Here is a 26,727-nt window from a genome sequence, read left to right as displayed (position 1 = left end):
CAACACAGAAAATAGTGATGGACCTGGTAACAGATTTATATTTTGACGAATGTGTGGAAATGATGGTCTGAGTCTTGGAAGTAAGCCACTTGTCAATGTGGATATAGCACTGCAGCAGGCAGGTTGGGTGATCAAGTTCACTTAAAAATTACCCAGCTCATATGGAATAGTGGCAGATCTTCAATTTCATATTTATTTAATATTTCTAAGACTGCACAGAAAATGTGAGCATTTCTGCAAACTATATATTGAAATGTCAGTAATGGTTATCTCTGAAGAAAAGCCATTTGTGTGATTTTCTTTTCTGCTCCTTTCTGCATTTAAAAAATTTTTCACGTAGATTTTATGTTATTTTCATAAGTAGTAAATATAATTTAAAATTTCCGATTGTTAACTTTTCAAAATTAGCATAGCATGCAACTGTAAATATAAACATAATTCATATCATATGCATTACATTGATTTTCATGTCTATGACTGGTTAGTAGACTAATAGGAATAATTATTCCTCAACGTCAGATTTAAAGGTAGAGAGCTGATTTGAACTTAAAAAGGTAGAGATCTCAAAACACACATGCTCATTAACAGTTTTATTACCTTTCTGCTGAGTCTGCGCTTAAGTTCCATTTTTGCTTCTTGTTCTTCTTCTTCATTCTTTTCTGTTTATTAATGGGGGTGGGAGAGGAAAGGTATGAAGAGGTAGTTACTATAAATGATTTTACAATCAGAAAAGCATATTGGGCCACAATCATTTGACTTAGACAGTGATCAAATACTCCAACATCTTTAAAAAGTGTTCAAAAGATTTTACAGAAAGATTGAGCATTAATTTATTACTTTTTCTCCTTTATAGGATTGGTTTCTTTACAAATTGTAAACTTTTTAGTGTCCTGACTTCATACACTATTCTGAAAAAAACTTAGAGGACTGCCTACACTCTGGTGAAAACCTTTCATTGCTGAACATCTTTTGGGCTTATAAGTGCAATTTATCAGAATTCAGAAAAAAATTTACTTCTGAATCTAGCCTTCACATGAAAATCTGAGACATATCAAAAGAGCAAATTAGAACCATCTGATGCATGTCTGAGTTGATTTCCATTCAAATCCAACCAAAATACTTGATTTGTCTGCTTTGGTTTCCACAGAAGCAAAATGCAGTCATTTCTTTGGACTCTGCTTTCAAACCAGAATGTTCTGAATGGGGTTATTATGGTGTATGGTTGTTGGAGATGATTTATTTTCTTGTGACTTTGACTTTCCAAAGTCTTCTGTTTCTCTAGTACTTCACCAAATGGTACAGTTTAATGAATGCTGTCCAATGGATGGGATTAAGAGAAAAATGACCAGAAATGTTAAAGAAATGAACACCCCTTCAGGCTTTAATGGTTGCTTATTTCATGAACTTCTCTCTGTTGCTTCCAGGAGCTCATTATCTGTTTAATAAGTCCGCAAAGATTTTACTTCTTGGACACCAATGCTTACAAAAGGTTACCTTTTAGAAGATGTTGTTATGAAGTCTATTGAAGGAACATCACATGATACAAAGGCTCAACCGAAAGGTTGAAAAAAGGAAAGTCTCTTCTATGAAAAGATAAATTTATTTTTAAAATTCAAATAGACTTCTTAGCACTAAGGTTGTTTTCATCACAAATGAAGTATCAATATTCAATATTTGTACCAACTGTATTTGTTAGCTGAACATGCTAAATTCTCTATTACTTTTACTTATCTGGATAAGGAAAAGTTTCAACACTCTTCCAAGACATTAATTTTAATTCATAAGAAAGAGGATGATCTGTCTGGCTATTTAGACAAAGAGTAAGCATAAACTGAAATCACCCTGCAAGATAAGAAACAACCAGTTAGTACGTTTCAGTAAGTGCCTGCGTGTCAAACAAATTTTGTTATGATTCAGGTTTATTCCTATGAAAACATAGTAAGTTTTTCTAATTGCTTCACAAAATATATATCCTTTGGTATTCTTAAAATACATCCTTAGGGTCAAATATTTACTTTATATGACTTGGATAAGGCGTGTAGGTTATAAATTATACATAAGAGATGAGAGCCAAACTTGTGGTTCATGTGATTCAAAGTAAAGCTTTACAAGGTCAGCCTATGATGATATTACTAATAAAAAGGAAAATATAATCCTCAAAGCATTTTAGTCAATTCCTCCTCAACAGTGATTATGTCATATTTTTAAAGGTACTTTTCTGAAAGAAAAGTGAATATCAAATATGACTCAAAGCCAGCAAATGCTTTAACTTTTTAAAAAGATTTTATTTTTTCTTTTCTTTTTTTTTTTAAAGATTTTATTTATTTATTCATGAGACACACACAGAGAGAGAGAGAGAGAGAGAGAGAGAGAGAGAGAGAGAGAGAGAGGAGAGACAGGCAGAGGGAGAAGCAGGCTCCACGCAGGAAGCCTGATGTGGGACTTGATACCTGGTCTCCAGGATCACGCCCTGGGCCGAAGGCAGATGCTAAACTGCTGAACCACCCAGGGATTCCCCTATTTATTTTTTCATGAAGGACACAGGGAGAGAGAGGCAGAGACACAGGCAGAGGATAAAGCAGGCTCCCTGAGGGGAAGCCTGATGCAGGATTCGATTCCAGGACCCTGGGATCACGACCTGAGCCAAAGGTAGATGCTCAACCACTCGGCCACCCAGGTGCCCTGATAATTTCATTTTATTAAGTACCATGTACACCTAGGTGACAGCACATTACCTCTTCAAAAAAAGCAAGGCCAACTGCAAATGAGGAAGTAAAATAAACAGGATTTTACAACTTGGGAATTCTTTTTTAACATCAGAAGCTGACTTCTTATGTATTTCCATATTTGAAATTGTGCTTTTAAAGAAGTTCAAAAAGGTGAGAAGTGGAGAGAAGTCAACATGACTTGTTATTCTGCATTTCTTTAAATACTTGTAGAATCTCTAACAAAGAATCCAGGTTAAATCTTAACTTAGTTTAAAAAATTCACTGAATTTTTTTTTTTTTAATGTTTCCTTTATTCGTTTGCTTAGTAGAGGGCCAATTATAAAGCAGGACATAAACCTTTCTGGTCCCTTTAAACAGACTGGAGGGATATTCATGTAGGAAGTGACATGGCTCATTGAAAAATCTTGCCTTCCTGTAACTCAAGAAAGCTGGACTTGGCGGGGAGGGGTATTTTAGAACAGCCACAGGAAGTGTTTGCCATAAACACACAAACAATACATGTGGTTTAACAGCCTTGGGCACTACAGGAAACCCCCAGGTTAGCAAGTGTTGCCCAGAACATTTTACAGATGAGCTAAAAGGAGAAGAAAGAAAAGCACCAAAACATCAGAACCTGGAATATTATATCTTGAGTCATCGATTTGGAAAACTAGGTTAAAGTCAAATATTTTTTGTGGGTTTGTTTCTCTTTTTGCTGATTTACATATTTTTCTCTAAGGGTGTTTTTAACAAAAGAAAATGCATTTATAAACCTACTTTGAAATGCATCAAAAATAACATGGCTCAATGGAAAGACAGATACATGATAAAGCAAGGTGTAATAAAATGTTAAAAAAATAGGGGCACTTGACGGGATGAGCACTGGGTGTTATTCTGTATGTTGGCAAATTGAACACCAATAAAAAATAAATTTATAAAAAAATATGTGATATGATGTTAATGGTAGAATATAAACAGTACACCTATGGTTTTTAATGTAAAATGCTTTCAACTTTTCTCTATATTAAAAAAATTCAAAAAAAATTCATACAGTGCTGTGAGGAAAAATACAGACAGCACTCAATGGCTTGATACGTCTTTTTCTCTATAGAATATATAGCTGGAGGGGCATCTGGGTGGCTCATTGGTTGAGTGCCTGCCTTTGGATCAGTTGTGACCCTGGGGTCCTAGAATCGAGTCCTGCACCGGGCTCCCCTACAGGGAGTCTGCTTCTCTCTCTGCCTATGTCTCTGCTTCTCTCTGTGACTCTCATGAATAAACAAAATCTTAAAAAAAAAAAAAAAAAGAATATAGAGCTGGAATTACAGTCACAGCTAAATAGATCTGTAACTTCTATCCTTATCCTATAAGAGGTGTTCCACGAACATCTCTTTACTTCATAGGCAAATGTTGACCTTTCAAGCACCAAAACTTACTTTCTACTTTTAATATTTTTAATATTATTTAATATTATTATATTTAATAATATATATTATTATAAATAATAATATATTATTTATAAATATTTATAAATAATAATTTATTATTATAAATATTATATATAATATTTAATATATATTAATATTTAATACTTTTAATATTAAGGAATTGGTTCTAAAATGTACAACTAAATGTAACTATATGTTCTTTTAAAAAGCTTAGGTTCCGTAAAGTAGGAAAGTGATGGATTAAGGTGTATACTGGGAATGAAATACTAAGAAATAAAATGTGTGCTGTGGTCTCCAATGAAAGTGATCGGCACTGACTGCCACCTGACTCATGTTTATTAAACTAATGGTAAGCTTGGATTTGACAACTCCTGAATGAGTTTATGCTGTGAATGAGTTCCCTGGACTGTCAAGAAAAGATGACCTCGTTAAAATAAGTGTCCTTAAAAAAAACCACACCATGTCACACACAGACTTTCCTTTAAACAGTCAGTCATAATTGCTTTTGAACAAAAGCTGGAGATGAAATAAACACAAAAATGAGCAATTGGTGTGGAAGAACCCAGAGGCAAAAAGGGGCTGAATAAAGTATTGTAAGCTATGCTGTACAGTTCCCTGGGACTGCTCAGTAGAATGCTCTGGATGACCTCCACCAGTTCTCTTTTCTGCTTCCCTTGGCCATACAATATTATGTCAGGAGATCATAAGCCAGTTATCAACCTCTCCAGACTGGAAATGGGTCTTTTGTTTCCAGAATAAGCATGGTTAGATAAACTAAGAAGGAAGTAAGAAAAAAGCTGGAGTCAAATCTGAAGTTGTCTTTGGCGTTTCCCTCTTCCCTGTACCTCCAGGAAAATGGGGTATAGAAGCCAAGACAGCACTTAAGATCAATGTGTGATATATTTCTACATCTATGAAACAGTTCCTCAAATAACTAAACACCAGTGTGGCTTGGCACTAGTTGTCTCCCCGAAGAAGGAAAGAATTACCCAGAATTTGCTCTTCCTTATTTTCTAGGTATTGCATCAGGCATCCAACAAGACACAATCTTTATGTTTTGGGTGCTTACGGTCTGCACTTGAGTTTACCTAAAATTTAATTCAATAAATATTTTCCAGAAATCTATTATAAAAAACCATGAGCTTTGGTTTTGTGTTGTCAAAATTTGATATTGCTTTCATCTGTTCTCAGAAAGCTAAAACACAATATTCTTTTCTTTTCTCATCATGAGTTTTTCCATCTCCATACTAGCTCTTTTACACACTGATGGTCACTTGAGTCCTTCTTTGGGTTCTCTTCCAGTTTTTGGTCACAAACAGCCAGAACAAAACATTCCAAGGAAAGAATCCCATAGACTGGCAGTTTCCCTTACTGTTCAGTCCTCAGTGTTGGGCTTAGTAAGAGCAACTATAGTATAAAGATGCCATTAAAATCTTTCATTCCTTTGGGAAAGAAAATGACTCAGATTGAAGAATGGGGAAGATCCAGACAAGCCAACTTGACTCTAAAACACTGATTGAGAAAGATTTCCCACATGCCACTGGCTCATTACTATTGTAGTACTATCCGGGGTTCTGTCCATCCCTGCTCTTTGATATTTCACGCAATTAAAAAAGCTCCTTTGAAACTGTGTAAATAATCTCTAAAACTGCAGCTAGGCTCAATTTAAAAATATCCATTACTTAACTCACTGTGGTTGGTAACCACATTGATACACTATATAATGTCAAACTGCTTCTATTAGTTTTATAGCTTTAACATACGAACTCCAATGAAGTTCTACTGGACTAGTGAGTAAGAAGTGAAGTCAAAGAAAACAGGGGAAGATAGAATAGGAAAATAAAGTAGGAAAATGAATGGAGAACTCCTTAAGGGTTGAGAAATTATAAATAACTCAAGAGGGAAACAGAGTTATCATAACAAAGGAAAACGAAAAGGACTAAAAAATTTCTTTTACCATAATTCTGTTTTAAATTGAGTCATTTGTTAAACCTGGCAACAAACTGTATTATTAATAATAATATAGGAATGTTTGATTTATTTCCTGGTGGATTCTTTGGCCTTTTCTTTGACATTTATTTGCAAGCAGACTAGAGCATTTTCTTCAATTTAATATTTGGGTAAAAGTATACAAGAATATATTTCATCTCTCTTAAAAACAACTGTCACAATCATGACTCTGGTCTGGGGGATATCACGCTCAAAGCCATAAAACAAAATACGAATTTCAAGAAATTGTTTTTTAAATTATATAAAAAAGTGATCTAACTGGGCCATTTCAATCATTTGTGAGTAATAAGTATATTAAGGTCTCCTACAGATAAATGGATTGCCCTACTGATAAATGGATTGTTCTAAAGGGAGCTTGTTAATGGTTACATGAGGAATGACTGTAAAATATAAGATACTCACGTTTTAGGATATTTCTTTGCTCTAATTCTTCAGTTGTGGGTCTCTGGCTAAGTCTCCTACAATGACAAAAAGGATATACTGCAGGTTACAAACAAGGCCTCCTTGGTGGGAGATGCAAAATAAAATACTAAAGACACAAACCTTTATTTTTTTCTCCCACTTTGAGAAACACAAATCCATTTTAAACCTACAAAATAGATTACCATCCTTTCTGTTTGGAGACTAAAGATTGTGGCTGAGACTGCTACCTATTCCCCATTATCCATTCCTCCTTCTTCCTTTTAGATATAGAACTTCCTGAGATAGAGTTGTGGCATCCTCTACCCCCCAACCACAGACTTCTGCCTCCCTAGCAGCAAATTGTGGCCATGTGACTGAGTTCTTATAATGGGATGTGAACAGAGTGGTATTTATAACTTTTACCTTTACCCTTAAAATGACTGGGTGTCTATTCCCTTTTCTCTTTCCCTCTTCCACAGGCTAGAACTTAAACATGGTCATGTGAGTCAGCTTGGATCATGCAGATGAGAAGATCCATGGAGCAATAGGACAGAATCTGGGTGCCTGGCTGACTGCATGGGCAGTGCTCCCCACCTACCCTGGACAGCCCACTACCTCTGGACCATTATGTGAAAGGGAAATAAACATGTGAAAGTGTCTCCTGTTGACCACTGCACTTTTTGGTCTTTGTTAGAATAGCTTAGTCTATCCTCTAATTAATACACAGAACATTAAAATCTAAAAAAGTTTTCTACTTAAGAGTTGATATTAACTCAAAAGATGCTCAATGTACACTGCACAGAGCCTCAAGTGAAATACTGCTTTTGTGACCTCAAATGAATTTATAATACACATAAAGTTATCTTGAGATATATGGGCCCTTTCCATTTGCCTTCAAGAAAAACCAGGCTCATTTATGATTAGTGGCTAACTGTACACAAAAGCTGAACGACCTAACAACCCTATATAACTTTGATCTTGGTCTGGTTTATATTGCTAATTTGTTGTAAATCAATTTGTTGTAAAATTGCTTTTGGATGTAGGATGAGTTGGTGCAAAGTAAACTAATATATATGAAGATAATAGAAGATACTATCAATTCTAAATGTTACCGCTGTGGCAGAAAGGATGTGAGGAACTGAAATCCAGAAATCCAAGAAATCCTTGATGAAGCATCCAGAAAACCACTGCTCTATGCTTAGTTCATGGTGTCAACTTGTCCCAATGTCCATCAGCAGTCCCGTTTTCAAGCATTTGGTTTGTTTTGTCACTGCTAAAAATAGCCTTGAAATAAACATCTTTGTAAAGTGTAGGGGTTTTGCTTCCCTTTTGGATTGTTTCCTTTTTGTATCATCTCTCAAATGGAATCACCATGTAAAGCAAAAATTGCTTTATGATTCCTTTTTTTCTTTAGAATTATTGAACAAAGGTACCAATATTGGGTTTAATTTTTAAAAATGTTTTACATTTTTACATATACAAGTGATATATAATTATTTAAATTAATAATAAAAATATATAGTTGTATTAACTGCTTGCTATGATCTAGGCACTGGGTGACTTCAGTGTAGCATCTCATTTACCTGCCACAAGCCACTGCTTGGCTCCATCTGTCAAATAGATAAGAGCCTCTGAACACCTGTATGCCAACCCTGCAGGTCTGACACAGTCACAGAAGTCTTCCACTTTCAAGACAGGAGAGGTATTTCTCCTACCTCCAAATCCTGCCCTGGGATCCCAGACTGCTCCTTTCTCCCAACTGATGCACTCTGTTGTTTACACAGAGTGAGAGAAGTCAATAGAATAGCAAATACTATTAAATATGCTTAAGTTGTTCATCAAACATTGGCACTCACTTCAATCACAACTGCCAGTTGAATGGACTTCCAAAGTCACTGGTGGCCAAAGTAGAAACCCTACAATGGCTGGAGGCAGAATGTGAAATCAAAAAAACATTTATCTGAAGTTAAAAGGGGGAAGTTGTAATGAAGGGGCTGTAGTTCCTGACTTGGATGGAGCTAGCCATTGAAGCTAACTAGTATTTCCATAGTCTCAAGGCCCACAGGACAGGACCTCATGGTAATCACAGGAATGCCAGTGAGTCCATGGATTAGGCCAGGAGCTGGGCAAACTATGGCCTATAGGCCAAATCTGGCCTTCTGCCTATTTTGGTGAATAAAGTTTTATTGGAACACAACCACATCCGTTTGTCTATGTATTGTTCATGGCTGCTTTCACACTATACCACCACAGTTGAGTAGCTGCGACAGAGACCTCCTGGCCAGCAAAACCTGACATATTTCCTAACCGGTCCTTAATAGAAAAAGTTTTTTGACACTTGGCTAAGGCTTTGGTGACCCCCAAGCCATTGACTGGCTGGACCAAAGGGCAAGTTCTTTGAGTGGTTCATCATCCAGGACCAAATTTAGAAAACTACATAGGCCAGTTGTGCCTTTACCCAAGTAATTCACAATGATCTCAGCTGGGTAGGAAACCACAGGTGGGAGACAATTATAATTTGGTCCGTGTGTAGTAAAATTTCAGCCATTACCTGACGAGCTTGGTTCCAATTTGCTGTCGGATTTCCTGCCTTTCCTCTTCAGATGTGCGCTGCAGTATGTTTTTGTCCTCTAGTTCCTTCTTTGATGGTCTGTTGCCAAGTTTGATAGCAAGAGTATCCCTTCGTCGTATTTTACTTGCCAAAGCACCTGAGGATTGGAAAAGGCAGAAATGCAGAGAAAGAGGCTTTAAGAAAGCAGCACTCGGGTTATATGTGGCATGGGCTTTAAACAAAGTCCAGACAAAATTCTTTATCCACATGCAAGAGTGGAATTTTAATTAACCTCAGGGGAGAATAAAAAAAGTTTTGAGTTGGATGTAGTTCATTTTGAAAAACTGAAGAACTATTTTTAAAAATGTTCTGAAAAATGTTTGGGTGCCATGAAAGAACTTGCAAATATCACCTCATCATTTGAAAAGTGATATTTGAAGTTTATTTTGCTGAGACGGCAGATCATGGAAACTACTGATTGTGAAAGTCTTAAAAATGTAGCTCCTTTATTTATTTATACCATTCAGTTAATTCATGTCTTCGCCTTTCCTCTACTCAGAAATCACGCTGGAAAAAATTTATCTATGTTAGCAATGTTTTAATACTTAATTACCCAAGTATCCCTTAATTACCAAGAATCCTCAACAGAGGGTAGTTAATACCAGGTAGATGATAACAATTTCCTTGTTGTTGTTCAGTACAAACTAAAGGAATTTGACAAATTGATGTTTCATCATTAATAACTTTTCACAATGAATAAATTCAATTCCATAGTGAATTCCTCCTAAGTCATGATCTTAGAAGTTAAAAAAAAAAAAAACAACAAACAATACAAAACTTTCCGGTTCCCTAAGTTATATATAAATAGTTGGCATAATCCACTGTACTATATCATTCCTTCCAAAAAGGTATCCTATTTCACCTATTGCAGAAGAATGATTGTTTATGATTCTTCAAAGATATTTGTCACTCTTCATTCTTATCTCTCTTCGCTTTAAAGCCTAGTATAAAAGTGAGCATAAGTTTCAAACACCTTTAATAAGTAACCCAATGAATCCGTGTTTATGCGCTTTATTCAAGAAAGATTTTAAGGTGGAAAGGCCATCTCTGACCATTCTGAAAACACCTCTGTCATTAGAAAGCTTTGATTCCTTGTACAAATACAAATGTGCGTATCTTCCTCAGAGACAAAGGCCTGACCCCCTGGGCCCTGTAGAACCATCTTCTGGAAAGGCCTGTCATCAAAACCTAAACCTTAGGACACGCACATTTCTGATCTAAGAAAAGAACATGAGAAAGAAAACATCAGATGTCTGATTGCCGATGGCTTCCGTAATTTACAAAATGCACCTTCTTCTGTCCACCATCCATTTTCCTCCCCACCTCTTGAAAAAAAGTCTTACTTTCTCCACTGCCATCCTCATCCTCATCCTCTTCATCATCGTCATCATCAGTGTACAGGACAGGCCCATCAGAGTCTGAGTCATTGGCCTGGTACTCCCTTTGGCCTTCGTCATCCAGGGCACTGAAGGATCCTGAAGATTCTCCCATAAGCTGAGGAGGCAGGAGCTGAGATGCTACCTTTCCCGGCTCATCTTTGGTTGTCAGACTGTTAAAAGCACAATAACACAGGGGTGGTGTGAAGTTCAGAGAGACAGCAAACATGACGAGAAGGAGCTCTAGTTCCATGAGCATCTTTCAAGTTGGTGAAAGGAGAAAGCAGACATAGGCAGCTAAGGACAGTGAAATGGAAAAGTAGTACTGTATGACAGTAGTACTGTATGACTTTATTCTCAAGGTTTTAGATTCTTCACCTATAAAATAGAAAGGAGGGATCCCTGGGTGGCTCAGTGGTTTAGTGCCTGCCTTTGGCCCAGGGCATGATCCTGGAGTCCCAGGATGGAGTCCCACATCAGGCTCCCTGCGTGGAGCCTGCTTCTCTCTCCCTCTCTCTCTCTCTCTCTCTCTCTGTCTCTCATGAATAAATAAATAAGATCTTAAAAAATAAAAATAAAATAGAAAGGAATGACTAGATGATATCTGATATATTTAGTACATGAATATGGTAAAACTATATTTTGTAAATTGATTTTTCTATAGCCATGGGACCTTAGTGGAAAGAACAGTGGACTAGAAGTTCCTGGATATTTGACTTTGTCTATACTTTTTCTGTACCTGTAACTCCTACTTATCTTTCAAGCCTCAGCTAAAGCCGTAGTTTTTTCAGGAATCTTTCATTGGCCTTCTGCCATTTCCTAAGATGACCTGCAGACAACCACATTGGAGCACTTAGTACACTGAACCTCCACCACCATTCACTTGTCCGCCATTCCAGTCCTCAAAGCTCTTTGACAAGTGGAATTTATGTTGATTTGCAGCCTAACACTTAGAAGGCTGGTGACAGAAAAACATACCTCTTTAACTGATACATGATTTAATCCTATTTTCATCACAGCCAGTGTATCAAGTCGAAAAATCATGTATCCTCTCTGGGTTTCAGTTTCTCCATTTGTAAAACTGCCTCTCACAGGAATATATTAGTAATGTAAAATGGAAAAGGTGGAAGTTAAATGCACTCTATACAAGAAAGGTGACGTGTACAGATGCAATAATTTTCTACTAATTAGTTTGCGTAGAGTCTCTGGTTTAAAGTCACTATAAATATATAAAGCCTGCCAGTTTTCACAGACTAGAATAAGAAAAAATGCTTTACATTGAAAACATATCATATCAAAAACAATGTGAGCTTCATTTTAAGATTCAGAAAATCCCCAAATTGCCTTCTGATATAAATAGAAGAATCCAAATTTGGATGTCACGCTTCTGAAAGACCGTTTTGTGCAAAACATGTGCTTGCTGTTTTCATTAACTTAAAAAAAAAAAAAAAACAACAACAGTTCTTTGAGTAATAAAAACAGGTAAACTTTGTCAGAATCTGAGGTGTTGAAAATTGTGCTTTGTGGTTATTAGCCTAAGGACTCTAAAATATTCTCTATTTTTCACTTATTAGAAAAATCCAACAGCCAAAATTCTTGTTTTCAAAGGGGAAACTATGCACAGCATATTTTATTTATTTTTATTGAGTAAAGTATGCACACATAAAACTTGCCTTCTTAACCATTTTAAAGTACACAGTCGAGTGGTAGCTAGGACATTTACACTATTGTACAGGCAATACCACCATCCACCTCCAGAACCTTCTCATCTTCCCAAACTGAAACCGTCCCATTAAGTAATAATGGGACCCCTAGTCTTAAACCCTAGTCCCTGGAAACCACCATTTTACTTTCTGTCTCTATGAATTTTGATATTTCAGGTGCCTCTTTTTTTTAAAGATTTATTTATTTATTTATTTACGATAGACACAGAGAGAGAGACAGAGACAGAGACAGAGACACAGGCAGAGGGAGAAGCAGGCTCCATGCCGGGAGCCCGATGCGGGACTCGATCCCGGGACTCTAGGATCGCACCCTGGGCCAAAGGCAGGGGCCAAACCGCTGAGCCACCCAGGGATCCCCTAGGTGCTTTTTATAAGTGAAATTATGCAACAGCTGTCCTTTTGTGCCTGACTTACTTAGCATGTCTTTCAGGTTCATCCATGCTTTAGCATATGTCAGAATTTCTTTTAAGACTTAATAATATTCCATTGCATAGATATGCCACGTTTTGTTTATCAATTCATCAGTCAATGAACATATGGGGTGCTTCTACCTTTTTTTTTTTTTTAAGATTTTATTTCTTTATTCATGAGAGACACACAGAGAGAGGCACAGACATAGGCAGAGGGAGAAGCAGGTTCCCTGCAGGGAGCCTGATGTGGGACTTGATCCCAGGACCCCAGGATCATGAACCAGGCCGAAGGCAGATGCTTAACCAGTGACCCACCAGATGCTTCTACTTTTTGGTTGTTACGATAATGCTGCTAAGGGCATTGGTTTACACATTATCTATTCAAGTACCTACTCTTAATATTTTTGGCTATATACACAGAAGTATAATTGCTGGATCACATGGTAATTCTAGGTTACATTTTTTTTGAGGAACCATCATACTGTTTCCACAGTGTGAAATCTCATTTTAAATATGAGAAAACTGTTCCACAGTCTGGATTTCTATTTGATTGCCACTGGAGGCCATCCTTGTTTGAATAGCCTGTCATTGTGGGTGACCACAGCACATTTAGTAGACGTGTCAATTAATAACACATTCTGAAGAGCAGAACAAAAGATACTTCAGGGCTAAGCCCTAGTATTCGTTTCTATCATTGCTCGCTAATTTATTATGACATCTATCATTATTTTAATGTCATCATTTATATTTCATAATGAGTTCTGCATACATTTACAACTTACATCTGTTCTACAGAATAAGGGGACAGATAAGCTATAGTTCATGAAACCTGAGAAGGCCATGAGTGCATTGCTCAAAACAAAGTATCAAGTCCAGTCTAAAATCCAGACTTACGACTCTTAATCTGCCTATTAAATGTTATATTTTATTTTATACTTGATATTGTAAGTTATAGTCATATTGTATTATGTAGGTTATAATTAACTAAATATTAAGTTATTATACTCCCAATTTGTGTTAATCAACTCATGACTTGCCTCTAATTTTCCCCCTAAGTATCTTGGACACATTGAACAAAACAGTGAACTCGCTAAGTTTCATGGAAATGGACTAAACACAGTCAAGTCCCTCTTGGATACAGGCTCCAGATAGGCTGCTTAGTGTCTGCCTTAAATTGTCCCAGACCTAGATGATACTAATGAAGCTGACAATAAATAGAAATCTACTGCATGGTTACTACCCTGCAATATGTGAATAGAGGAAGATATTTTTACATAGCTACTTATCTTCTTTAAAGTTTTGATATTTGTATTCCAAACAGAAGCCTCCTCATGAGATGACAGGATTTTCACACATTCGTTCACTAAACATAACTGAGGGAAAGTTCTAAGTAAAGCAAGTGACTAAGAGCTAGAAATTCTAACTAAAATATCTATTTAAAAACAGAAGAAAGAAAAAAAAAAAAGAAGGATTTGGGGGAAAAAAATTGAGAGACTATTTATTCCAGGCTCATTAACTCAAGAGCAAACAAACCACTCCTGCAGAATGAACTATAATTTAAATTTTTAACTTTGAAGAACAGACAGGAAGAATATCTCAATGTCCTCTTCTAGGAAAGGATTATAGTTATCCAGAATGACAGGAAAATCTCTATATAAATACCTTGATGTCTAATGATGTCCTAAACTTGCTCTCTGATCATAGTTCCAGTGGATATAGTGACCAGCAGCTCTTCTGTCTGACGTCCTCTGCATACTTGGGCTGAAGACTGACATTAAACCCCCCTCCTTGTGCAGAACAGTGCTTAGCATGATGCAGTGCTTTCAATAAATGTCTGAGGAAGTGGACTGGACAGTCAAGTCACCTTGGGAAATGGGATCTCTCACTGCCTAAGACTATCTAAAGAATCACCTTGTTCTACCTTGTTCTTTAATATACTGACTAATAAACCCATATATTCATTCTATTCAGACCTGTCTTAAACATTTGTACTTCCTGAACATGTTGGACATTATTTTGGTAAAAACCAATTTTAAATATAATGTCTTTCTGACTTTTGCATTCTTGGTGCTGAGTACACTGCTTAGCACATAGATGGCAAGCAGGAAATATATGCTAAAAGATTGAGTTTTGAGTTCTAAGGGCTGGAGTTCATTGCAATGCTGGAAAACACACATTATAATTAAATGAAGACCTCTGCTATGTGCTGGAAGAGTTAAGGACATTATAGCCATTCCTTTCAATGTCTTCTCCCATATTGTTTATTAATGTGTCAAACAAGATAATTTGTAATTTAACACTTGTTTATCTTTCTTTCAAACCATGGTGCTCAAAAGGATAAAAACAAGAAACAAATACAAAAGAAATTGCAGAAGTAGAAGTAACTGCTTTGGAAATGTATACAATTTCTAAGAGCATGGAATTTGACATGCAGCTCTGAGTATGAATCCTGACTTTGCAACTTATTAAGTGGGGAATCTAGGGCAGACTATATTACCTCTCTCAGTGCCAGTTTTCTCATCTATTAAACACAGATATTTCAGGAAAGACTAATATGAATTCATGATAACTGACAGTTTCCTGACATTAAATAACTATCCAATAAATGAAGGTGACTATTATCAGCAGTTGAATAATTAACAATGATAGTCTCTCAATCCAAATCAGCTTAATTAAGGTACTAATTTTCTTAAGTCTAGCATGACAAAGTTTTCTTTGAAAGAGAAAATATTAAAAGATCACAAGAGTGAATTTTGATTTTATTCTTAGAAACAGGAGAGGAGAGGTTGGATTTAAGAGCTCTAAGACTTCCCTAGAGAGAATTGGTTATGATGTCTACTATACTCTGACAGCCCTCCCTTCTTCATACCCGTGTGACAGGAAGGCTAATGCGGGATTTTTTTTTTTTTTTGCCTTTATATATAGGACTTTGTAAGGGATTAAATGCAGGAGATGAAGAAGAATGAGAACCCTTGGGATGAATCCCAGGTTGCTGACTTGGGCAACTGGATGATGTCATGTCTGTGGCATACCAGATTCTGTACTGTTGCTGGGGACATAGGGGCAAGCAGATATGTTGCTTAGCTCTGTCCCATGGGTAGGAAAAAAGGGTTACCAGAGTAGAGTAGATGCAACAACTGATTCTGTCTGGATGAGTGCTGAAATGCATCAGAGAGGTTGGGATGGGAATTGAGGAAGCAGGAAAGGAGGCCCCTCTGAGGCTAGAGGAAAAAGAGATGGAATCTGAGAGAGTTCTTTCTTAATGGTCTTTATTTTCTTCGAGATAGAGAAGGTTAAATGGCTTGTTGTAATGAAGGTAGGCAGGAATGGGTGAGCAATCTGGACACAGATTACTCACTTTAAGTGAATAATCTCACTTACTTACTTACTTTAAGTAGTAAAGACTTAAAATAACCACTGTAAAGAAAGGAAAGGGAAGTGTCCGGGGAAAGAAAAGGGACTGCTGAACAGTAATGAAGCAGCCTCTACATCTACTTGAAAGCCACAGATCTGAAGTGGTACCTGTCTGAAAGATTGATGTCATCTTCCCTAGTAGCCTATGACATTCCTGGGGCAGGGCTATGAAAAACCAAAGGGTGGATGATATGTGTGTTTACCTTACAGTCACTAGATGAAATTGCAAAAGAAAACCGAGTAGGTTCCTTCATTTCCAATAGAGTGGTTTAGTGATCTTTGGTATTCAGCTTCATAGGTGATATGGATGGAATATAGGGTTTATGCCCCAACTCACCATTTTGCATTTTCTCGGCTCACACTTAAGCCAGTGCCTGAGAGGACAGTGGTTCTGTTGGTTGGCTCTTCGGTCCAGAGAAGCTGACTGGGGTCTAAGGCAGGGACAGGCAAGTCAGCTCCATTGCTGACCAGGACAACAGGAGAGTCTGAGGCAACAGTGCTCTGCTCCTCATGAGGCAGAGGAGGGGAGGGGGGACGAGGGGGTGGGGCCACAGGAGGTGGAGGGACTGCAGACTTATATTTGCCTGTGGTCTGCTTATCGGTCCCAGAGACAGTCTGCTCAGATTTGAGACTTTCCACCCTTGTCTCAGAAGACTCTCCTTTCAGGTCAGACGTGCCAGAGGTGGTTGCATCTGAGGACGATCGAGAGGTTGGCTGCTTGCCGGTTTTTTTCTTGCCCTTTGTGATTCCTACTGTCCCTGTTTTGCTAGAGAGTGTCTCCTTCGAAGCTCTGGGACGAGATGAGGTGGAGGAAGTAGATGGTGAAGCTGATGATTTGGACCCAGTTGCTTTTTTTGAATGAGAGGAACCAGCTAAAATAGAGAGATTTTGCATTAAAAGTCAAAGAAGTCTTATAAATAAACAAATGAGATACCATGGTCAACAACGATGTTCCCTTTAAAATGGTAACATTTGTCAAATAAAAGGAAATAGGATAATAATGATAATGGTTTTATTTCCTGCCCCCTCCCTACTCCCAATCTAAGAGGGAGCCAGTGATGCTTAAGGTAGAAGCATAAAGGACAAGAGTCCTCTCCTAAGGAGACTAAGGAGTCCCTCTAGCTTTTTTAGCTGAGCCAGCCAAAGGGAAATCCTCAGCTCCTTGTCTTATTGGTCCACTGAATGAGTCCCTACATGCTCCAAAGAAGGGACATCACAGTGCATAAAGGACAGACAGACTGCAGCTGTCTGGATAGAACATAAGGTTGGGCTCATCATAAATTATGCATGTGCTATGATGTCTTTTTGGGAATGGAGTGGCCCACATTCAGAAAGCCTAGGATATATCCCTCTGGCTCCTTTCTGGACCAAAAGCAAATGTACTCAACTCCAAACCAGTTATCCCCATGGTTCTAGAGAAAGAAGTTGGCCATGCCAGCTCACACCTCCATCTGCTCCGGTGATAGGGTACAGTGAAAACACACGGCCACGTAGGAAAGGTAAGTCATTTTCAAAATATCAAAAGGCAACTGGGTGATGGGTAGTAAGGAGGGCACCTGAAGTTATTTATGAGCACTGCATATTATAAGCAACTGATGAATAACTAAATTACCTCTGAAACTAATAATACACTATATGTTAATTAAATGGAATTTAAAAAATCTCTCAAGCCTCACAAAATATCAAAGGGCAGAATTATTTATTTATTTTTTTACAAAAAATGTCTAAATGGATAGCATTGGAATAATTTGAAGGGAAACAGGGTCATTCTCAGATCTTGTGACAAATACCCTTGCAAAGCCAATCTTTTTTTTTTAAGATTTTATTTATTTATTCATGAGAGACAGAGAGAGAGAGAGAGAGAGAGAGAGGCAGAGACACAGGCAGAGGGAGAAGCAGGCTCCATGCAAGGAGCCCGACGTGGGACTCGATCCCTGGTCTCCAGGATCACAGCCTGGGCTGCAGGCGGCGCTAAAGCGCTGCCCCATCAGGGCTGCCCAAAGCCAATCTTTCTTACCACTTATGTTCCTAGAAGGTCTTCATCAGAGGATGGTTGTGGCCACTAGAAGGTATTTGCCTACTTTTGGAATGGTGGAAGGAGAGGAGGGCGGGGAGTGGGGGTGAATGGGTGACAGGCACTGAGGGGGGCACTTGACGGGATGAGCACTGGGTGTCATTCTGTATGTTGGCAAATTGAACACCAATAAAAAATAAACTTATTATTAAAAAAAAAGGATTGCCTTCAATCAAACCATCTTTAAAAAAAAAACTTAACTCTCCTTTTCTTTATATTATTTTGGGAAACACATTTAAACTCCTACCAGAATAGTCTTTTGTTTCATGACCTGTATGATCTATAAATTTGTCCTAATTGCCTCTTCTGTTGTAATGTTATATGTTTCTTTTTCATGAGGGGTTAAACTATTTTCCACAGAACTATTAGAAAATATCTTGTTAGTATTGTGGAGCCAATCCATGACAGATATTATAGTAACTTACCTTTATTGAAGTCAGTTGGGGGAGGGTCAAGGGATGAAAAACAAAGGAATAGACAATGAGATATAAGACTTCACAACTCTGATATACTAAAAAAGATTGAGTCTCACTTGGTGAAAAGATCCAGACTTAAAAGCTATCTTTATAGCTTGGGTCTTTATTATTTTAGATACACACAACTAGAATTCACACTACCCCCTGCTCATACTACTACTTTAAAATTAACAATCTTCACTTGCTAATAGGTAATAAGACAAGGGTATTAAGCATACTTCTCCAATCTAAATTCATCCTAAATTTATTTTTCACAATGACAATCTAAGGATTTGAAGTCTAAACATGTTCAATTATCTTTGCAGGTAAATTGAACAGAATCCCTTTCACATACCAATATATACCAATGTGTATTTTATATATATATATTTTAAAGAATATTCTTTCTTTCCTAACAGCTTTCCTAAAGTTAACTTTCGCTTGATTTAAGGAAAAAGACAATTTTTTCAATGTTGGGGTGCAATGTCAAGTCATAGTATCTTCTAAAATGACAAGACTTTGCTGAAATTAACCATGTTCCTTAAGCTACCTTGAATTAAGGCCGTAATTAAAAAAGTAAAACCACCTCTCCTCAGTTAAATACTTCTATTGTTAACACAATGTGTAACAATGAGAAAGGAAAAAAAAAACCAATATAGGAGATTTGACATTACTTCACTCACAAAGCAGCTGAATGTGATAAGCCAATATCTGGTTATCTGGAGGTCTATACTAACAGGAATTGAAGAATCCTGATAGCTTTTACAAGAATTGAAAAATCTGACTAAAAATCAAGAGTTGCAGCTGAAAGAACTTTTCTAGAAGGACATGATTCAAATAAAACAAAGTTACCATGTAGAATCTAAATGGTTACAAATGGAATATCAGTTGGATTTTGAAGGAGTATTATCAATATTTGATAAAAGGATTCTTGCACAACAGTCTTGTTGGTATAGTTCAATGAAACTCCTTTTTCTCTGGGACTGACTGGGAAGAGCAACACTGTTATTCATACTGTGGGCCAGTGGAGCCTCTCAATACAATGGACAATAGCATGACTGTGTTATTCTCCTAGGAACATCACGAGTCCATAAACAAACCTTCAAGTAAAATATCTGGATATAACTAAAAATCTCTGATGAAAGCTGTCCCCTGCCCTGGCATTAATCACCAGCTTTCTTCTGAGAGAAATGAGAGAGCCCAAGCCAAGTCAACAGTGTGCTACTACCGTATGGGGCAGGAGGAAGTGAGAAAGTTTGTATAATTCCCAAGCATGGGGAGTTGCAGCTTTTCTTTAAGAAGTGGGTCACCACCTGCCTCACTTCAAGCACTGCTCCTCAGGTTTGCTAGGCAGTCTGGGAAACACAGCAATGCCAAGAAGAATGGAAGCATGGCAGTTGGTGCCTGAGGAAATGGCCTGGAGGCACTTTGCTCAGGCACTAACGAAGCACAACATTCTGAGACATTTCATTTCAGAGCTTATTAGTAGACAACCAGACACTCAAGGTCAAGAGCCAAAGAGAGGAGCACAGTAGAGAAACATCTATTTGTATTTGGAGGGCTTCTCTACTGTCCAGGAAGCCATTCTCTGAGCAGTATGAGTAAAAATGATGGAGGGGAAAAAGATTAATACGAAGGCATAGCCTGGTAGCCAATCGGTAAGAAAGTTACCGATTTTGAGGAAAATAAGGTTTGCTACAACACAGCAGAATGTTCATGCATGTTTTAATAGAAAAATCCATTCAGCATATATACTTTGATCACTGTCCCTTTTTACAGCTGGATGACATGGTAGGTGTCTTATGCCACTTGACTAGAAGACTGGGAGCTCTATTTTGCATTAAATATATCTGATTTGAAAGGAAAGCTGGACAGACATTACATGTTGTTTGTAGGTGGCTCAAACCACACCTGTTGATGTGCAATAGTGACTTGTAACTACCCTAGTAGGATGCTATTCCTCATAATACATGGAAGTCTCAGAATGGGGGTGGACAGTGAACACTGAGCATGTGACATGACTTTCAACTTGGATGAAACAACTGTGATTCCAGTAGAGAGGGGTGGGGTGGAGCTGGACTGAGTGATATGAACCCTCTGTCCATTTGTCAGTAGAGAAACTACTATGTATGCTGAAAGATTTAAGATACTAAGATCTGGCAAAAATGTCAAAGATGTAAGTATCACATTCTTATATGCAACTTAAGATATCTTGAAGGAAAAACCAAGCCAAAAAGCCAGTCATAAACTCAAATAGGCAGAAGGCCAGGTGATGTGCAAATAATGTGATATCAGATCATTGCTATTCATCAGGCACACTACACCTTGAATCCTTCTATTGGTTCCTATACAGATAGTAGATACTTAGGATGAAAAAGGTCTACTCACCCAAAAACTAATGAGATCAACTAATCAACTGGTTGACTTTCCTTTGGTAGAGACAATAACAAAGGAATCTCCTGGGTATTCTCTAGGTCAAAGCAAAATCCACTGGTGTTACATTCTAAGACACCAGATACCAAAAAGGCCACCATTCCTAGAAAAAGTAATGAGCCCCACCCCAGAGCCAAATACCCTAGACTCCAGCCCACAGGGGGCATACTCACCAGCCTCTCGGGTCGTGTTTCGGCTTGTTGGCTTGGGTGGAGGGATGGGGGCCTGCTTACCAGGAGCCTTGGTAATTTTTTTAATAGGAGGCACTTCGTCAGCCTTGGGGCTTGCCCCAGCAGCAGCCCCTTTTGGAGGCACAGGTGTTTTTTTGGGCTTAGGTTTGGGTTTAGGCTTAGGAAGAGCTGGAGGAGATGGAACAGGAGCTGCCGGTGTTTCAGAGTGGTTTTCAGTGTTCTCTACAAATGAGAAAGTGAACAGAAGCAGACTGATACAGACACACACCATATAAATAGAAGGAGCAAGACATATGGCGACAGTGATACAAACACATGGCTGCTGGGCCTTTGGGAACCAGTGGGGTTGTTTACACCAGGGACAGAACAGTCATGGGTAAAGAGGATCAAAGGTGCAAAGGCTGAAAGCCAAACTGGGGTGCACTGACTGGGTACATTAATCATTCCTGTGATAAAACAGGGTAGCATAAGTTACTCTGATGAAGTTATGTTCAGGATGAGTGTCGATGTCCATGGTCAGGGGCCAACACTGGCCATGAATTGGTGGCTGCTGAATGAGGATATGGGTGTGAGTGCTAAACTTAAACTGAACAGAACTGGGCAGCCCGGGTGGCTCAGCGGTTTAGTGCTGCTTTCAGCCCAGGGCCTGATCCTGGAGACCCAGGATTGAGTCCCACGTCAGGCTCCCTGCATGGAGCCTGCTTCTCCCTCTGCCTGTGTCTCTGCCTCTCTCTCTCTGTGCCTCTCATGAATAAATAAATAAAATCTTAAAAAATAAAAAAAAACTGAACAGAACTGAAGGGCACTGAGAGTGGCAGATCAGTGCACTGCACATAATGCCATGAAAACTGACAGCAAGGCAGTGCCTAGATTCCTTGACCTTCATGTCCTCTGTGCAGGGCCTTTCTCTCAGGAGAACTCAAGCCCCACCAACCAGAAAGTGATTTGAGCTTTGTCTCAAATTATGGTCAAAAATCAATCATTTTCTATGCTAAAGAAGACTCTGTAGCATTTTTTCTAGGAAGCATAATGTACTGATGAATAAAGTATTTTTTTTAACTATTAAAATTTTCTTGAGCTCTCGCAGCGCAAAAGGGCAGCTTCCTGCTTTCCAGTAACTTCCTCTGTCCTTTTCAAATAGTGTCACAACTACAGGTACAGAGGATGCAGAATCCCCCAAAATATCAAATTTGTTTTTGCTGTAAACACAAGTAACAACGTTGGAAAGACAAGGGTTGAAATTCATTAAAAAGAAAAAAAAAAAAAAGTCGTACCTAAGGACAGAAGCCTCTCACAAGATTTTGCCTAACTGGAGGAGAAACAGTCTGAGTCTCTCATTATGGAAAGTGAAGGCTCTGAATGTTTATTCATGTCCTCGCATCTGTATTGTTTCTAATGGTGGCTGATCAAAATTAAAATAAATTAAAACACAGTTCTGGTCCAAAGAGCTAAGCAGTATTTCTTGAAAAATGAAGCACAATAAAACAAACAAACAAACAAACAAAAAAACCCATAAGACAGTGTTAAGACAAGACTAATAAGTAAAACTTTACTGAATATATCCTTCCATTATCGAATGACCAGAAAGGTTTTAATATCAGAATGCATTGCATTTTATTATTATTTCTTTTGTTTCATTTCTCATTCTAGTGAGTGTAAAGTGAGACTGTCATTCACTACTTTCCCTCAGTCCATGTAGATAACTACCATAAGAATGATTCAAGTTATAATAGGTAATCAATAAAGCTTTTCTTTTATCTTCCCTCAGCCATGAAACCTACCATAGTCCCCTCCTGCCCCTGAACTTACTGGTATTTATGGTCTGAGCTACTTGTTCAATATTTTCCAGAGGCTACTTTGTATGTGTGCCTTTCTATTCATATAGTGTGTCTTTTTAACTAAGTAGTGACTCTCCTAACCTAACTGGTCTGAACCAGAAGGCCACTTAGTCACCAACGTCAGTTAGAGTTGAGAACAATACAAGTTGATGCCACCCATAAATCACTTCATTTTAACATAAAATATATAAATCTATGTTGACTTGCCATGTCTTTTGACATAGGGCATGGGCCTACCCTTTAAATACTTTTTGATGTGACTCTGTAAGATTAGACAGTTGCATAATGCACAGAGATCAAGCCTGATGATACTCTCCATAGTGAGAGCCCATCAGATTCATCTGCAGCACTGGCGATCTCAATTCTCTTTCATGCTACAAACCTTTGCAGGTCTTAGCCTGTCCTCTCAGGCCTATCACTGAGATCTTTCTTTTTTCTAAGGTTTCAAACTCTAAAACTGCACCCCAAAGAATACAGTTTCTGGGTTTGGGAGGGAGGAGATGTTCACTCTATGACAGTTGGGAGTGACAATCCCAACTAGGTTAAAATTGAACATGCTGCATGCAAGCTCTTGGCATTTGTGGACAAGCACCATCCATACCTCTGTCCTCTATGAACTCTACCAATGCTGTGTGCATGTTTGCTATATAGCCAGTATTTATGTATATACTCTGTGGAGAACACTAAGGGGTGTGTGTGTCCCTGTATGCAAACAGTATGCTCTTCTGACTAAACTATGAATTCCGTTTGTCTAAAATGTCATAACCCATTAAACAAAATGCTTTAAACATGAGGTTTATTCAATGAATATGACTGGCTTATAGTTATTACCACCACGTTAGTAGAAAAAAAACTCTCTGCTTGTATCTGAGAGGTAATTAATGAAGTCATTATATTTTTTATTATTACCATATGACCTGATGACATGACATAAACTAATGGTGTATGAGTATTATCTTTTCCAGACGTGGTAAAGGAAGGGGTGCCTATTCGCTCTGCGTTGATACAGATACTATGTTCTAAAACAATGTGTCTGGAGGATAGCTATTTATTGTACTATGGCTCCTTCCATCATATGGAGTGTTCAGGTCAACACTCAGGAACAAACCTGAGAATAGCACATGACCCTCCCTTTGCCAAGAAAGCACCTCTGCCCCAATTCCTTTCCTTCACCTGACTACCTCCTTGTCTCCTTCAGATCTCAGTTTGGAAATATCTGCTTCTAAGAACTAAATTTGATCCCCATTGCAAGCTCCTCTGGCTGCATGTCCTCAGGCATTCCAGAGTACTTTGTATCTTGTATGGCAATTGCCAGTTTGCATGTTGGTCTCCTATAGCCTAGGATCTGCTGGAAGCCAAAGACTATTTTTGACTTGCCACTCCTTTCCTGGCCCCAGCAAAGCCTTACCATGTTAGATCTTCATTATTATTTGTGGAACAAATGTAAGTAAGTCACTTGTTACTTCCTTGAAAGCTCTCTATAATACCTCAATAGATCTGATACCAAATAATTCTCAGATTTCTTATATTTAACACCAATATATGTATAGCAAATTGCAGGTCAGTTTTTCTTGTATATTTAAAGGCACTTACTGAGAAAGAATAATGGGAGACTAAAAGCCCTGAAGGTTTTAAGGGAAAAGTCTCCAGTGTTAGGTATAGGAAGTCCAAGATCACTGTACCAACTCTGGATTCCAATGCCATCTGGAGCCCCAGAAAAACCTAAGGGTCCTTGGTGGAACCTACACACAATACAGTGTATAGGGCATTTGTCACTTGTTTTGTTTTCATTGACACTGATGTGGCAATTATTAAAATACTGATATATTATCTTAAAAAGGTATACAAGCATTTGGGAATTTAAAGGCATGTAATATGGTTTTGCAAATATGATCAACTAATAGATGAAATAGCATTCTTGGATAAATTGGCTTAATGTGAAAGGAAAGGGATCATTTCACCCCCTACAAAGGGAATTAAGAACACCTAAAGGATGAATTAAGAATATGGAATTGTGGATTTGCATGCTAGTGAGACCATGAAAGGACCAGAAGTAAAAGTGAATCTTGGGTTGTTTTTTTGGAATTAAACAATGTCTTTCCAGAGAAATAAATGGTTATCTTTGTTTATGAGGCATTTTTTACTTAACAAAATACAATGTAATGTGAATTATGAGTGACATTCTTTTTATTCTCAGGAAATGGCTTTCCATACCAAATGCCTTCCCTCACTCTCAGTGTGGCTCTGGCAGGCACGCCATCCACACAGTGAGGGGGAGGCCTTGTTGCCTTACTGGTGGTATGACAGCATGTCCAGCATTCCATCTCTTTCTGTACAGACCAGCCAAGCAAGATGCTATCTTAGATCTCGTTTGACCAAAAAGAACTGAACGTACTAATTCTAAGTAAATTAAACAAAAACACTTCTCATGTATCCATGGACCTATGACTATGAGGTCTGCCATCTTTTTAGAACACTAAGACCTGCTGGTTTAATTAATATAAAACTATCAACAACTTTTTATTAAGTTGATAAGGAAACATTTCCTTTGAAGTTTGGCCAGTCCACTGACTGACATCCCACATAGACCAGGTAAGCACCAATGATGGCTCTATTACATAATGAAGGGTGTGATTCTTGAATGTGAAAAAGCCATACCAGGGACAAACCACAGATGGCTTTGAAATTTAACAGTTTGGTGAGACAGGACAGTTGGACTTAAAAAAAAAAATCACTACTTGCATGAATACTTTCAAATTAATACCACTGAAATTTGTTTAGGTCTATTTTCTCTTTATGTTCCAGGAATATGATCATTTAAAACATTAGTTAACTTCTTGTAATCAGTATTTGTAAATTTAACCAGAGTCTTTCAATAGAACAGGACTAAGTAAAGCCCCATGAATACTATTCTTAATATTGAATAAATAAAGCAAAATAATAACAGATTGTTCATAGAGGCTTCCAAAGTTTTTACAGGCTAATTTATATGCAAATAAAAAGCTATGGACTTCAAGAGAAGATGATTTTAAGTTACAACGTCTGTCAAATGCTCTTTCGTTTTCTTTGTCTTTAGAGGATTTGGATCAAGAACAGAGGAAGAGAATGCTTTCAGCAGTTTCTAAGAATTCTCAAAATGCCTACAGGACCTAAGCTAGGTCTGAGAAATTTTTGCCATCCAACTCAGAAGGAGACATTATAGAACAGGAAATAGTCTGTTTCCTGAGGATTCATTTCTATGCTGCATGGAATCATTTAGAATCTCCCAACAAATCCGTACTTTGTAGGAGTTTCAGTTCAGGTTTGCATTAAGTACACGGCCTGCACATGATAGCAGTCGCAGGGAGAGGTAATCAATCAGGCAGTGATGAGGAACTTGTGAAATGTTTTGAGGGATCCTTGATAGACACAGATTTTGCTGGTGCCCTAATTGACTATAGTATATTCACTCTAGAAACCAAGGTCTTTAAAGAAGCCTTCAGGAATGGTATAATTGCCCCTGGCATATTGTGAAATTTCCAGTTGCACAGACAAATCATGAAGCTGAGACTGTGGTCAATATAACAACCAAAGTCCCCAGCATCTCTGGGAACTACAGTCTTGGGTCTTTCTCAAAAATGTCTAGAACCTGGA

At 37.9% G+C, this 26,727-nt stretch overlaps 1 protein-coding gene across 6 annotated transcripts in view; it reads right to left on the bottom strand.

Annotated features, from left to right (window-relative positions):
• The window catches only part of PHACTR2 (phosphatase and actin regulator 2), a 206,573-nt gene that overhangs the window by 33,177 nt on the left and 146,669 nt on the right, over positions 1-26,727 (bottom strand). For 4 of the 6 annotated variants that reach the window (XM_077895539.1, XM_077895522.1, XM_077895532.1 and 1 more), the window contains exons 5-10: positions 21,239-21,478; positions 16,441-16,975; positions 10,523-10,728; positions 9,120-9,276; positions 6,569-6,624; positions 598-659 (exon numbers count right to left, since the gene is read on the bottom strand). In XM_077895539.1, coding sequence (XP_077751665.1) covers positions 598-659; positions 6,569-6,624; positions 9,120-9,276; positions 10,523-10,728; positions 16,441-16,975; positions 21,239-21,478 — 1,256 coding nt within the window. The remainder of the gene's footprint in view (positions 1-597; positions 660-6,568; positions 6,625-9,119; positions 9,277-10,522; positions 10,729-16,440; positions 16,976-21,238; positions 21,479-26,727) is intronic. The other 2 variants (XM_077895553.1, XM_077895525.1) reach the window with 1 other exon arrangement.

This window comes from Canis aureus, chromosome 1 (assembly GCF_053574225.1).
Source record: "Canis aureus isolate CA01 chromosome 1, VMU_Caureus_v.1.0, whole genome shotgun sequence".
Classification (NCBI taxonomy): Eukaryota; Metazoa; Chordata; class Mammalia; order Carnivora; family Canidae; genus Canis; species Canis aureus.
The sequence above is the reverse complement of the archived record's forward strand: the minus strand, read 5'-3'. Positions and strand labels throughout refer to the sequence as shown.